General features: G+C 43.0%; 1 protein-coding gene across 1 annotated transcript in view; it reads right to left on the bottom strand.

The window, feature by feature from the left end:
* The window catches only part of LOC115473994 (diacylglycerol kinase eta-like), a 374300-nt gene that overhangs the window by 57672 nt on the left and 302523 nt on the right, over nt 1-14105 (bottom strand). The window contains exons 10-13 of the mRNA XM_030209244.1: nt 7364-7526; nt 5104-5212; nt 3292-3431; nt 2684-2765 (exon numbers count right to left, since the gene is read on the bottom strand). Of these exons, the coding sequence (XP_030065104.1) occupies nt 2684-2765; nt 3292-3431; nt 5104-5212; nt 7364-7526 (494 nt within the window). The remainder of the gene's footprint in view (nt 1-2683; nt 2766-3291; nt 3432-5103; nt 5213-7363; nt 7527-14105) is intronic.

Genomic DNA, 14105 nt, shown 5'->3' with positions numbered 1-14105 from the left:
TTTTTTTTGCTAAACATGGACGTGCGGTAAAATCAAAATTTCTTCACGTCCATTTTGGGTCTGAGACATTATCGCCAGCCATAGACCTAGCGGTAAAGAATCTGGGCAGTAATGACCTACATGCGTCAGACGCCACTTGGCATGCATCCGTTACACACGCCAGAAAATAAAAAATATTTTTCAGATGCGCGCAGCGGACACGTGTCAAAATTGAAATTACCACAAGGGCCACTCGGTAACTAGGCGGTAACTCCAATTTGGCACATGTTCGGCGTGCGTGGGCGCCTATGCAGCTTAGTAAAAGGGACCCTTACATTGGCTAAGATTAGAACCTCAAATTAATAGCCTGTCTGGTCTATAAATGTGTTTATGGTGCTAATTCAGTTATGGTAGGAAACTTGCTTATATTCCGAAGTCATAGAGGGCATCTAAGGAGTTTTAAAAATCTGTCTCTCAATGCCCCTTCTGTAAAAGACATGCGACTGAAGTCTGTTTGGGAACATTCTTTTGCCTTCCAAGGCACAAAAATATGGAATAGTCTACTTACAACAGTTCATTTAACTACTCCTTACAGGTCTTAGAAACTTATCTGTTCATTTCTTAATGTTAGGTTTTATTGAAAATGACTTAGATGGATAATTTTTATTAAGATTAGATTATTGATTTTAATGTAATTTGATCTGGTTGGGATATTTCTGTGCTCTGTGATCCACTTTGAATCGCAAGTTAAAAGTGGAATAGAAATTGCAGAATAGAATAGAAAGTGATTTAACTGGCCAGGCTGGGGCTATCCACTGAAGTTCCGTGGCTCTTAACTTTTTAATGCCACTGAATATCAGCACTAACCACTAAAGACATAACCAGAGATTTTGTGGGCAGTCCACAGTGGAGTCAGCACTTATGCAATTAAGTGCCGATATTCAGCTTTTAAGCACCTAAGTTAACCGAACAAATAGGACTGCATAAAACTCAGTCCTATCATTTTCTGGTTTCACTTAGGGGACCAGTTATTAAGCTGTGTTAGTACTTTAAGTTGCATTATTTGCCCCTAATGTGACTTAAAGGGGTCTAATGCAGCTTGACTTATTTTACCATAGCGATATTTAAGTCACTGCGGGTTGAATAGTAATGAGATGCAAAACATGCAAATGCATGGAAAGCAGCTGATTACTATGTAAAAAACCCTAACACGACTTGTGGTGAATCACAGTAAAATAAGCAGCTGGGGTTATTTTATTGCCCGGGACATCAGGCCACAAAGCTGAGGCCTGTTGCTCCCAGATCTGCAGAGTAGCTACTCCAGCCCCCCTCCAGCTTCAGACCACCCACCCCCCAAAAGGTTCAAGCCCCCTGCCAGCTCCAGACCCCAAAATGCTCCAGCGCCCCTCCCCCCACTTTAGATCCTTCATCTCCAAAAAACCTCCAGACCCTTGAAAGGACCTATCGTGTTATTATTGGTGGTCTTCAGGCAGGAGCAATGCCTAGCTGCTCCTGCCCAGTTCAGTGCCATATCAAAATGGCTCTTCTAGGCACAACTACCACTAGAAGATCATGTTTCCATACTGACCTCTCTGGACCACCAATAATAACATGGTAAGCCCTTACAAGAGTTTGTGGCGTTTTAGAGGCTGAAGCCGGGGGGGGGGGGGGGGGGGGGAGAATGAGCCTTTTAGGGTCTGGACATGAGCCTTTTGAGGTCTGGAGCCGGGGGCAGGGGGCTGGAGCTTTTTGGAGGTGGTGCTTGAGCTGGGAGTGTGTGTGTGTGTGTGTGGGGGGGACCTACTCTGCCAGCCTGGGAACATCAGGCTGAGGCCTTGCCGTCTGATGCTCCTGGGCTTCTGGGATAATGTTGGTTGCAAGGTAGCTCACAAACAGTGTTATTCTTTTACCATAGGATTCAGCAGCTTGTGGGACTGAGATATCACAGGTTGCTGAATAGTGTGGTACATGAAGGTGCAGTAAAAGATTGCCTTTTACCACACCTTGATAACTTCACCCCCCTTAGGCAGTTAAATGCTGAATATCGCACTTAACCACATAAGGGATAGCTGGCTGCACATGACCAGATATTCAATGCTGGTGACCAGATCTTGCCTGGCATCGGATATCTGGGCATAAGCCAGTGGCTGCCATAAAACTGCTGATTGCTGCTGGCTGAATATTGTGTGTACTGCTTCAGCTCACATGGGAAGATCTGCAGGGTTCTGTAACTGGGTATAATTGAGAGTAACAAAGTAACACAGTAGATGATGGCAGATAAAGACCTGTATGGTCCACCCAGTCTGCCCAACAAGATAAACTCATAGCATAAGGTATGATGTGATATTACATATGTATACTTGATCTTGATTTCTCCTTGCCATTTTCAGGGCATAAACCGTAGAAGTCTGCCTGGCACTTTCCTTTTGTGAAGTTGTCATCGAAGCCCCAGCTAAGCCCATCCAAACGTGTCTCCAGCCAGTGTTTTCAAGTTGTCCAGAAAGACTCAAGAGTTTGTGAATACGGCCACATTACTCTGAGAGTTTGCAGGTACAGACTGTTCTGAGAGGTTGCAGCAATCCTGATTTCTACAATAGAGGCTTATTTTATCCATAACAGCCAGGGACACCTGGGTACGCTGCAGTACCTATAAGCTGGCACTAGAGTACCCATAAGCTAAGAATGCCTGAGCACACTGCAGTACCTGGATGTTGGAGTCTCCATTCTCCTCTTCCTTGATGCATGGAGGAGAGTGTTTGGGTGACTCATATGTCAAAATACTCCACCTTAGGGAAAAGAAAAAAATATATATTTTATATATTTATATTATATTCTGTTATACAATCTGTGTGGGTCCTCTGTAGTAATGAGGACTGACCAAGATGGCTGAGTAGTTCTTAGGTCATAGAGATGGGATGCAGGAAGACTGTCCCCATGATATTCAAAACCATTTAATGGTACTTAGCCGGCTATCCAGAGATATTCAGCAGGAGATAGCCGGTTGTCTCTTGCTGAATTTCGCCAGTTAGTGGATAACCGGTTATATCGCCTGATTTTCAGTGTGAGTTTGGTAGCCATATTTGGCCGCCAAAATAGATGGGATATCTTTGGCCGGTTTAAACATAACCGGCCAGCGCCGAATATCAGCTTGGCCAGTTATGGTTAAATAGGCCAAAATTAAATTGGATATTCAAAGCTGGTCACCAGAAATGACCTGACAGTGAATATATGGGCTCAGCGTTGACCATGGAAAGCAGCCTAGCTAGCTCCCTTGATCTGAATATCGACCCCTGTGTGTCCCAGTCTTTTTACCTGTCCAGCATTTTTGTGGTTGCTCGTTCCATTTTTTCCAGGATTTGCAGCAGCTGGGCATCATCGTCACAAAGGCTCCCCCAGCCCAGCACTCGGGCAAGGTCATTGCCAGTCCCCAGAGGCAGGACTCCCAGCTGGCACTGGCACAAAAGCAACACAGTGTGAGTAGTAAGCGAGAGTGATAACTTGTATGCACCAGAGGATCTTTTGTCTAAACAAGCTCCCTAGGTACTCTGCAGGGCCACCGAGAGACTGAGCCAGGCGCAGGGCAGGGCTGCTGTGCCTCCCCCCCCCCCCCGGATCACCACCGCCATCCCCCGGATCGCCACTGCCCCCCGGATCATCGCCACTCCCGACCCCTCCCCCCAGGATTGCTGCTGCCGCAACTGAGATACCTTAGGGCTGGCGAGGATCCCGAGGCCCCACCAGTGGAAGAATCCAGCGCTGCTCTTCACTCCATGCCTGCCCTGCCCCTGTAACTGCTTATTTCTCTCATCACGCATGTTTGGTTTTAAAACTGAGCATGCGCCTGAGGGGGAAAAGCAGCCGCTTGGCACGGCGGTAGAGGCAAGCGAAGAGCAGCGCTGGAGGGGGGCCCGGGGCCGGAGTTTTCTCTTTTCTGCTCCTGTCGGGATGCAATCACTCGGGGCCCATCAGGAGCAGGAGAGAGAGAGAGAGAGAGAGAGAGAGAGAGAGAGAGGCCTTGGCACCGGGCCCCCCTTGGAGGCTAGGCCTGGGGAATTTTGCTCCCCCCGTCTCCCCTCTCGGTGGCCCTGGCACTCTGTTGTCATAACATCATATAAATGGACAGCCACTCCAGGGGTGGATGTCACCTGGTCTGCCCTTTGTTTTGTTTTGTATATATAGTTGCAGCCAATTTTCCAGCCCATAAATAGACCTAAAATAGAACAATACTAATATAACTATTAATAAGGTCAATGCTAATATTAATAAGGTAAATATGAATATTAATAAAGTCAATGTAAATATTAATAAAGTAATCAGAATCATCAGAATCAGAATCAGCAGCAGCATCATAATCATAATTAGCACAAATTCATAATCCATCCTTGACAGCTGATTTAAATATACTCATCAATTAAGGTAAGCATAATGAGGTCTTAAATTGTAATTAGTGTGGATAATTAGTAAAAACAAATGTGCCAATCGATGGAACTGTTTAATCCATTAGGTTCTAATGTGTTAAGATCAAAAATCCACTTTCATCTAAAGTATGTGTATCCATGGGTTTTCTCATTTTGTGCTAGTTTCACTTCTGTTTAGCATATTCTTTATAGCATGTCTGTTTATTTAGACTCTCAGCATCGCGATCTAGCACTACGTTCCTGAAGAAGCCTTGTTTCCGGGGTGAAACGGTGGCCCCCGTCGAACACTAATACAAGAGTGCTTCATACAGTAATGTTAAGTTAATGAAACTTTACCTTTTTTGATGCTGTTGACTGATTTACAGAAGAAGCACATTAGTGGTTTATTTCAATAATTAAGAGTAAAAATACACTCTATTGCTTTGTGGAGTTTTTATGCCCAATGATAGAATCTGAGCGCGTGTTACAGATAAAATCATTTTCTTGTAATCACGCTCAAAACCTCAGGCAGGCTGCCTACGGTTTCTGAGGGCTTTTCTCCACAGCATAATAGAAGCACCATTTTCTTCAAAATTGTTCGCTAGAGTATTGTATATCATAGCCATGTTTGCATACATGACAATCTCCAGAATAAACTAGGTTCTTCTGGGTCAAAAGGTCTTCAGCTAATTAAAACTTGTGGGCAGAAAGCCCCTTTCACACTCACTTGCTTGTGTAATCCCAGCTTGTCGATTTCAGACAGGACCCAACCCACACTGCCATCTCCACCGCACACCAAAATTCGGAATGTTGAGAACTTCTGGAACAGACGCAGGCTGAAAGCAAACAGATGGAAGGGGCAGGTTTGATTAATAACCCCCCCTTGCTATATGCGGAAGGGAACAGCTTCTGCTGGACCCACAAAAGAACTGAGATGGAGCCAAGATGATTCTACAGTTAGAAAGACTGTGTCTGTTCCCCAGTTCAGCTAGCGCTTAAAGCAGGGCTTGTGCTGCCATGGGCCTGCAAGCTAATTTTTAAAATTCCTTATGGAATTTCTCATTGAAAATATGGGGACAGGGTGACTTTGCTTCTGCTTTAGAGCAAGTGCAAAGTACTGACTGTAAAGTACGTACAGAGATTAGGCTTCCACAGAGTCTGCAGGCCAACCTTGTTCTTTACATTCTATGAAAACAAAGATTTTTTTGCAAAGCATCAAAATGTCTTCAGATTCCAGAGGCCATTAAGGACCAGAAGACCCACTGGCTCAGTAAGCATTCTAAACGGGAAGCCCTTTCCATATTTTCCACTAGTTAACTATGCGGTGTCATATCAGACTCTCAGGGTGCATAGCCCTCGCAGGCCTTTGAATTGTCCTCAGGTGCTTACTTTAGAGCTAAGTACTAGCCAAGACACTCAGAGAAAAAAAATGACATGAGCACAGGCCACAGAGTATTATGATATAGTGATAATTCTAGTCAGGAGCTGTGATGGCCACTCATGAGTCACCAAAGCTTTTATGCACAATTACAGCTCTGTAACATGGAACTGCCAGTTCTGCTATTTTTAGCTGCTTTGCTTAGGCTTCCATATTGCTGTAATCCTGGCACCAAGAGCATAGAAGACCTGCAGAAAAGAGAGGGGGAATCTCTTCTCAGCTCTGAGCAACTGGAATGGAGGCTTTGGAAGGCGTGAGTCCATTCATTTAAATCCAGTGACTCTCAGGGAGCACAATATATATTGTGTCTGTTGCTAGAAAAAATATCAATTATGTTCCTCAAGCCTATTATATTTAATGAGGCACATGAAGATAATGTCTGAATCTTCTCTCCATCCTTCCCCCAGCTGAATTAACTCAAAAGAGGTTAATTTAATAACTGGGTGCCTAGGATGTGAAGGTACATAGGTGTATATGTCGTACCTCTTTTGCAAAACTACCCCACTAAAAGAAAGTAAACACAGTTACACCTGCATTGAAGCAGGTGAAAACGGCCCACCTAAGTCTGTATGGAAATGAACGTATTTTGCAAAATGTATGCATCTTAAAATTCTGCTCTCATGCCCCCCTCCCCACAGGAATGCCTATGAGCATACCATGTAAAATTACGAGCCGTGCATCAGCAGTATGTACTTTTAGGGTTTAGACTCCTGGACAATTTAATAAGCATCTGTTTCTGTTTGTAGAACACTGTCTCACATGCAAAAAATAAGGTTTAAAAAAATAACCAAGATGGTGAAAAACAAAGAGCAGAACAGACAAAATGAAAGTCCAGAATATGTTTATTGGTGGATTAAAAATCCAACAGTACCCGACACAGGCTGTGTTTCACCCACTCATGGGTTGCATCAGGGGCAATCAGTGTTGAAATTGAAACCTGGACACATCCACATATGATATGTGTAAATATTCTAAGCTTGATGATAAAACAAAGAAAACCACACAATGGCAGCATCTATCAGCATCTTCGCTAGTCATTTATCATCGAGCTTACAATATTTGCACATATCATACACGGATGTGTCCAAGTTTCAACACTGATTGCCCCTGATGCAGCCAATGAGTGAGCGAAACACAGCCTGTGTCGGGCACTGCTGGATTTTTTATCCACTAATAAACGTACTCTGGACTTTTATTCTGCCTGTTCTGCTCTTTATTTTTCACAAACTTTGATTTTGCAGAAAGACTGCCCTGTTGTTTTCTTTAAAAAAATAACCTACAAAGAAACTGCTGCTGAGGACGTAGATGACTTTAGACAGGGAACTATAATAGATCCAATGACATATAATAAAGGATTTTGGACTACAACACTTTGCAGGAGCTTTTTCCACTAAAAATTCCGTATACTTTCTCTAGGAACCTGATGAGTTACTTGGCACAGTTGTGCCATTAAGCACAGTTATTACCTGGTGTTAGCGCTCACCAGTACCTTTCCCATGTCACCACCATCAACACCTCTGGGTTATGAGGTCCACCTCCTCTCGCTTACCCTAGGTGAGGTCCTCCATTCATTAGGTCAAAGACTTGCGCTGGGTTGAGGAACTGTTTAAACTTCCGAAGGAACTTCACACCTTGGTTATCGCCACTCTTGGAATTCACAAAGACCAATAGGGGGCTGGAACAGGAGAGAGGACAGGTGGCCTTCCAGAAACCTGGAGGAACCAAAACCATAGAGATACAATTTATCAATATATAAATGAAACCCAGAAATGAAGGGGGTGGGTGCAGCAACCTATCTCTCTCACCCACAGGTCTTCTGCAGGTGTGCATAGATCTCTAGTCCCACTTATTCTGTTACTCACTGTGATTTGGGAGCAGAACATCATTCTCCAAAGCATTTAGTCTAGCTCAGTGGTTCCCAAACTTGGTCCTTGAGGCATCCCAGCCAGTCAGGTTTTCAGGATATCCACAATGAATATTCATGAGAAATATTTGCATGCACTATCTTCACTGCATGTAAATCTCTTTCATGCATCTTCATTGTCGATATTGTGGAAACCTGACTGGCTGGGGTGCCTCCAGGACCAGGTTTGGGAACCACTGGTCTGTCTCCATTCAAAAACTGGCACAAAATGAAATAAGCTAGTGTGTACATTTGAGGTTAACAGAACACTGGGTAAATGTGATACCAGTTCAGCACTTATCTAACGGAACCAAAAGGACAAAATAACACTGTGGATCATAATATCATGCTTACAAGGCTGGCAGAAACAAGTATCAGTAGCACAATATTTACATGGTTCAAATCCTATTTGTGAGACAGACAACAATCAGTTCTCTTCAGCAACAGCACATCATTACCTTGGGCACTGAACTGTGGAGTGCCACAGGGATACTGTATCCCATTTTATTTAATATCTACCTCAAGCCTTTGAGCTACTTCGGTCGATGGACATAAAATTCTATATCTATGCTAATGATGTTGAATTGCTCAGACCCATTAAACCTGATCTACCCACAGCTTTGAGTAAAATAACTGCCTGTCTAACTGCAACTCAGGAATGGGCTAAAACAAAAACTCTACCTGAACCCAAGAAAAATGGAGATTCTTTGGGTACCTAACTCAAATGGACAAATACCTGACTTCAATATACCTTTTGGGAAGTAGGAACTCTCTTTAAAATCATAGGTCAGGAATCTTGGGATACTGCTAGACTCACTCATTTTGATACCGTAAATTCAACCAACCTTTAAAAATCCTCTCTCTCACCTGAAGCAGCTACAAAATCATGACTGGACTGGACTGTACACTGGTCAAACCAAAAAAGATTTACACCAGCTCCAACTAATTCAGAATGCTGCAGTATGACTGAAAGAAGTAATGTGACCATCATACCTGTCCTACGGAAACTACATTGCCTTCCAGTACCTTACAGGGCTAAATTTAAAGCTCTATGTTTGATTTTCAAAGTCCTCAGACAAAATGGATGAGAGTACTTGAAGAATTGGTTAGCCCTCTACACACCTTTGAGACCTCTATGGTTCTCTCAAGGAGCATCACTATCTGTACCCTCATCAAAAGAAATTGCATGATGTGATACCTAAAAGAGGAGTGGAAGTCACCATAAGCAAGTTCCTAAAAAAAGTGACCAAAAATTGTATCCAATTAAAAGGTTTTATTCTTCAAACCACATTAGCATCATATCTATGTTATTCGAATGTTCTAATGCGTGCATATTAAGTGTTTCATTGCTAGTATGCTGATATTGTATTATATCTATGTTATTTGAATGTTCTTCCATGCTATTATGGTATTGTTTCTATTGTACTGACATTTATCATCTCTGTTATATGATTGATCTACAGTGTTGATAAATGTGTGTATTTCTGATACTGTTTCATGTTAGTACTATGACTAAGCTTCAATTCACCGTTTCCAACTTTACCTCAATGATTGTATTTATTCGTATATTTGGTCATTTTACTACTGTTAACAAAATTAGAGGTTTTATGTTAAACTACACCACCTTGAGTGAATCTCTCTCTACAGCAGCTCAGGCAGCAAACACTGTGTACTACAACATAGCAGGTCCCTGGTTCAATCCCCAGTTCCACTATAGACCAAACTAGGCAGGTTGGGTGCAAGTGGGGTTATAAAATAAGAGAAAACTCCCAAATAGTTGTGAACAAAAGCACATGGTACTAGGTCATGGTTCTGAGGATGCTAAAATTACAAAGGAGCAGGAGGAAGTTGTCAGATAATGAAAACATAAAAAAAAAGTAGATGGCCCCAATTAATATTTCACATTAAAGATGGGCTAAATTTTAGATTGAAACAGTCATGGGGAGGTGGGGGGGGGGGGGGGGGGGGAGACTGTTTCCTAAATTATACTATCCATTATTGGGTTTTTAGTAACTTGATGAAATGAAAATAAGCCACAAGTAAGCTCAGTCTTTCTCAGTTCAATTAAACTGCTGTATCAGATTGCAGATCAATATCCACAAAGCTGGTCTCTTCCTCCCTCTCTCCAAGCCTTTTTGACCCTTGATTGTAGCAATCCAAAAATTGGTCTAGCTGTACTTTAACTGCCCATCTGGTTGTCTCTCTGGACTTGTGATCTCTGGAAAATTTGAACTACATGACCCTATGTACTATGCAGCAGAGCCAGAACTCTTAGCCTGCCCCTTTCGAACTGGTGTCCTATGGTAAGCCTACGAAGGAAATTAGAAAAGTTTAGTAATGTAGGACTGCTAGTTCCAGAGTGCAGCTGGGAAGGATGTTGGAAGGCTGCAAATAAGCTTAATCTTTGTTATAGCCTGGAGTTCCTGTAGAATGTGTGTGAATGCTGCTATTCTAATAACTGATAGGTAATGACCAGTCCTGCTTCATGGAGATACTTCCAGTGTCAGCAGACGGGTAGAGTCATTTTCCTCTTCATCCCCTATCTCAACAATGAATGGCTGTGGAGGAGGGAAACCCTTGGCTTGATGAGACGCAAGTCCACCTTTAGAATTGAGACCTCTGTGATGATCTGAGCAGGAAAACTTGGAGGGTTTCTTGACAGTGTTCTGTCAAAGCTGGTGCTGTTTAGGGCTACACCGAAATTCGTATTCGATTCAATTCAGCCTTGAATAGTGCCCAAATATATTATTCGTATTCAGCCGAATAGTGATTTAAATTCGAATATGAATAATCAGAGGTTCTTCTGTGCTAAATCCTACTGAAATAAACACTTGATCTCTGATTTCATGTTACTTCTTTTATTATTTGTTATGTTAAAGCTCAATGCCCATTATTCGTATTCAGCCAAGTAATATTTGTTATTATTTGTATTGGGCTGAGAAATATAAACATGCTATTCAGTACAGCTCTAGTGCTGTTGATACATTACCTCCCTGACAGGCCGAAGATCAGAAGCCCCACGCTGTTCTAAACAGCACTCTAAAAAATAGCATTGGAACGGCACAGGGCTATAACGCCCCTATCATCAGAACTAATAGCATTCAAATTTAGGAACGCTATTAGTTCTGATCATAAGGGTGAACTGCTGGAGGATTGTGCCTGAGCATGCGCTCAGGCGCAATCCTCCTGCACTTGTTTGACAGGTCTGGAATTTTCTCTTGGGCCTGTCAAACCTAAGCCCACCCCCCAACACAAAGTCTGGAGGTCCAGTGGACCTCCAGGCCCCCCCACATCCAAAACACAAAAACCCTGGTGGTCCAGTGGGACTGCTAGCTTTCTCCCCTCCCACCCCCCCCCCCCCCACATTGAACAAAAATGCCCTGGTGGTCCAGTGGACTACTAACTTTACCCCCTCCCAACATTAAATAAAATGCCCTGGTGGTCCAGTGGACAGTTATCCCTCTCTCCCGACGCAACCCCCACCCTCCCACCCACAGCCTACCTTGTTGTAGTAGTTGGAGGAGGGAGGGGCTAGAGCTCTTTCCCTCCTCTTTGGGCACCTCCTCAAAATGGCGGTGCCTTGCCCTGCCCGGTGCATCCCGGGATGTGCTGGGTGATTTAACTTCCATATAAGGGTTATGCCCCACCCAGCACATCCCACAAAGGATAAAAGGACTTATTCACCCTCAATTGTGGCCATATATTTTTGTATTACTCGCTGGACTCTTCACTATATTGTTTGTTATGTTTCCTTTCCTTAAATTCACTGCAGAGAAGGACATTTAGAAGCTGATGCATGAATAACATGACCTTCCATTTAGCTTTGCAGATGTTAAGTACCTCAAATATCAGATGTCTCCATACCTCCAAGTCTGAAACTTGATTTTAACACTTAATTCTGCCCAGGACGGATAAAAGAGCTTTCCTGCTGGGCAATTAATGGGGATTCTCCTTCCGCTAAGGCAGCAGTTTCTGATGATGCAGATCCCTGTCGTTTGACACAGTTTCTTCTGCATGATACAAAACTGCCTTCCAAAAACACACGAGTTTCTGGTTTCAAGCCTCCTATCTGCCAAAGACACCAAACCGAGGAAACCCTTTTAAATAAGACCCTATATTGTTGCTGTCTGTAAGGTGTCCTGAGCAGTGCAAGGTACATCAAGCAAGCTCTGCAGACTTTTTTTTTTATACATTAACTATTATTAAAAAAAAAGCATTACTATCTGAAGAAATCGTCAGCACCATCTGTCAGCTCCAAACTAATCTGCCTGCTGTACAAGTAAAGATGATCCATCACCTATATACAAATTTTATGTGTATGACCTGTCATTTCTGTTGATTTTTCATGTTCATATGTTATTCATGAATATCATATGTGTCCTCAGTTTCTGTGAGTTCTATATTTACCAGAAACTGATCCACAAATTTGACAGCTACCCATAAACAACCCTTAACATTTTCATTTATCTGTGACTGACTGGTGAATTTCATATTCCTGCTCCTGAACTACCCATGACGTTTACATGCTTTACCTATGAAGTATCTGTGAATTCTACATGTTCAGCTAGAGCTTAACTATGCACAAGTAGACCTATATCCTACCCACACTTTTTGTTACCTGTTTACTTATGAACGTTGTATATTGCTCTGTGATTTATTGATGCTGCTGAGCTTAATGGTCAAGTTACACTCCTGCTGGACAGTGGTGGAATCTTGGCACAGAGTGGAGGAGTAGCTGGGGGAACTGGGTTCAATTCCCACTGCTGCATGATGGTTAGCAGTGAGTTGAGATCCTGAGGAACTAGCCTCAATTCCCTCTGCTGCTCCTTGTGACCCTGGGCAAGTCTCTTCATGTTCAAGTGTACAGTGCTGCGTACGTCTAGTAGCGCTATAGAAATGTTAAGTAGTAGTTTCAACCCACTATTACAGCCCGTAATGATAGGAAACATTGGGGCCTTTTTCTAAGCTTCATTAGGCGATAACGTGTCTATTGCAGCTTAAAATGGTGTACTGCGGGACACATTTGGGTAACTGCCAAATTAGGGCATACTAATCCACGTGCTAAAAAATATTTGTATTTTTTTAGGGGGTGTATAGGGAGTGGAGAGTGGGAAAATGTGTGTTAAATTTCTGTGGACGTATCTACTGTCCACCAGAACAGCAACCCGGCCTGACTAATGATGTAATCCTAGTCGACTATGTTGTGACCTTAATCGACTCTCTTTGTACCTCTCTAACAATGAAGCATGTCAACCACATTGAATCTCCTAAGGTCTTAACCTGGCTCAATACCTCCGCGAGAGACCTCTATAAATTCTCGCTGTCCCTATCGAACTGTTAACGCCACTCGATCGATACCTGTAACTGTTAACCCAACGTAATACCTTGTAACTGCCCCCATTGTTCCATGTAAGCAGGGCTTTTTTTGAGGGGGTACTTGGGGGGTACTGAGTATCGGCACCTTTTAAATTGTCTGCTAAAATTGACCCATGGTCCCCGAGTTTTAATGAAAGAGCTCAGGCTCTACATACCAATTCTGCCTTGTCATAGATTCTGTGACTGGTTGCAGGGGGCCTGGCTATTGTGGGGTAGGTCCCTCAGTGATCACCCCACCCCTGAAGGGTGGCTTGGCATTTGAGTACTGGCACTGTTTTCGCTAGAAAAAATGCACTGCATGTAAGCCACATTGAACCTACCAATAGGTGTGAAAATGCGGGATACAAATGCAATAAATAAATAAACAAATAAATAAATAAATAATAAACCCTCCATTGCCCCAGGTACAACAGTAGTACAATGCACTACTTAGACTGTGAGTCCACTAGGGACAGACCCAGTACCTGCAAACGGACCTCTAAACTGCTTAGGTCTAAGTGATATATAAATACTTAAATGAATGATCAAATGCAGCTTTGGAATGACAGCATTTAACATAGTAAATGATGGAAGATAAAGACCTGAACGTTTCATCCAGTCTGCCCAACAAGATAAATTTGTAAAACAAGTCTCCTGACAAAGCTTTTCAGCCCATTGGCCCCGTTCACTAACAATGAGCAGTTTTGTATTCCTCTTGTACAACATTAGTTCTCAGAGGGAGATCAGATCTGCACTTATCTTTCATGCCATAGATTTGAAGGTTCTTGGTCTTTTTTCCCCCCCCTCAGAAAGATAAAGCACTCTGTTTGACATATTGGAAGGATTTTTGCAGGTCCCCTGCTTCGGTTGCAGTTGAGCGGAGGGAAGGTGGGAAAGCATGATGCTAACGCTGGCTGACATTGGGTCTTTGCAAGCGAGAATGAAATTGCTTTTTGCAGTCCATTTTAGCAGCTGTCTGTTTGATGACTGTAGCAGTGAGAGAGCTAGGAGTGCTTGCTTGATTTAGAAGGTG

Source organism: Microcaecilia unicolor, chromosome 7 (genome assembly GCF_901765095.1).
Source record: "Microcaecilia unicolor chromosome 7, aMicUni1.1, whole genome shotgun sequence".
NCBI classification, from domain to species: Eukaryota; Metazoa; Chordata; class Amphibia; order Gymnophiona; family Siphonopidae; genus Microcaecilia; species Microcaecilia unicolor.
The sequence above is the reverse complement of the archived record's forward strand: the minus strand, read 5'-3'. Positions and strand labels throughout refer to the sequence as shown.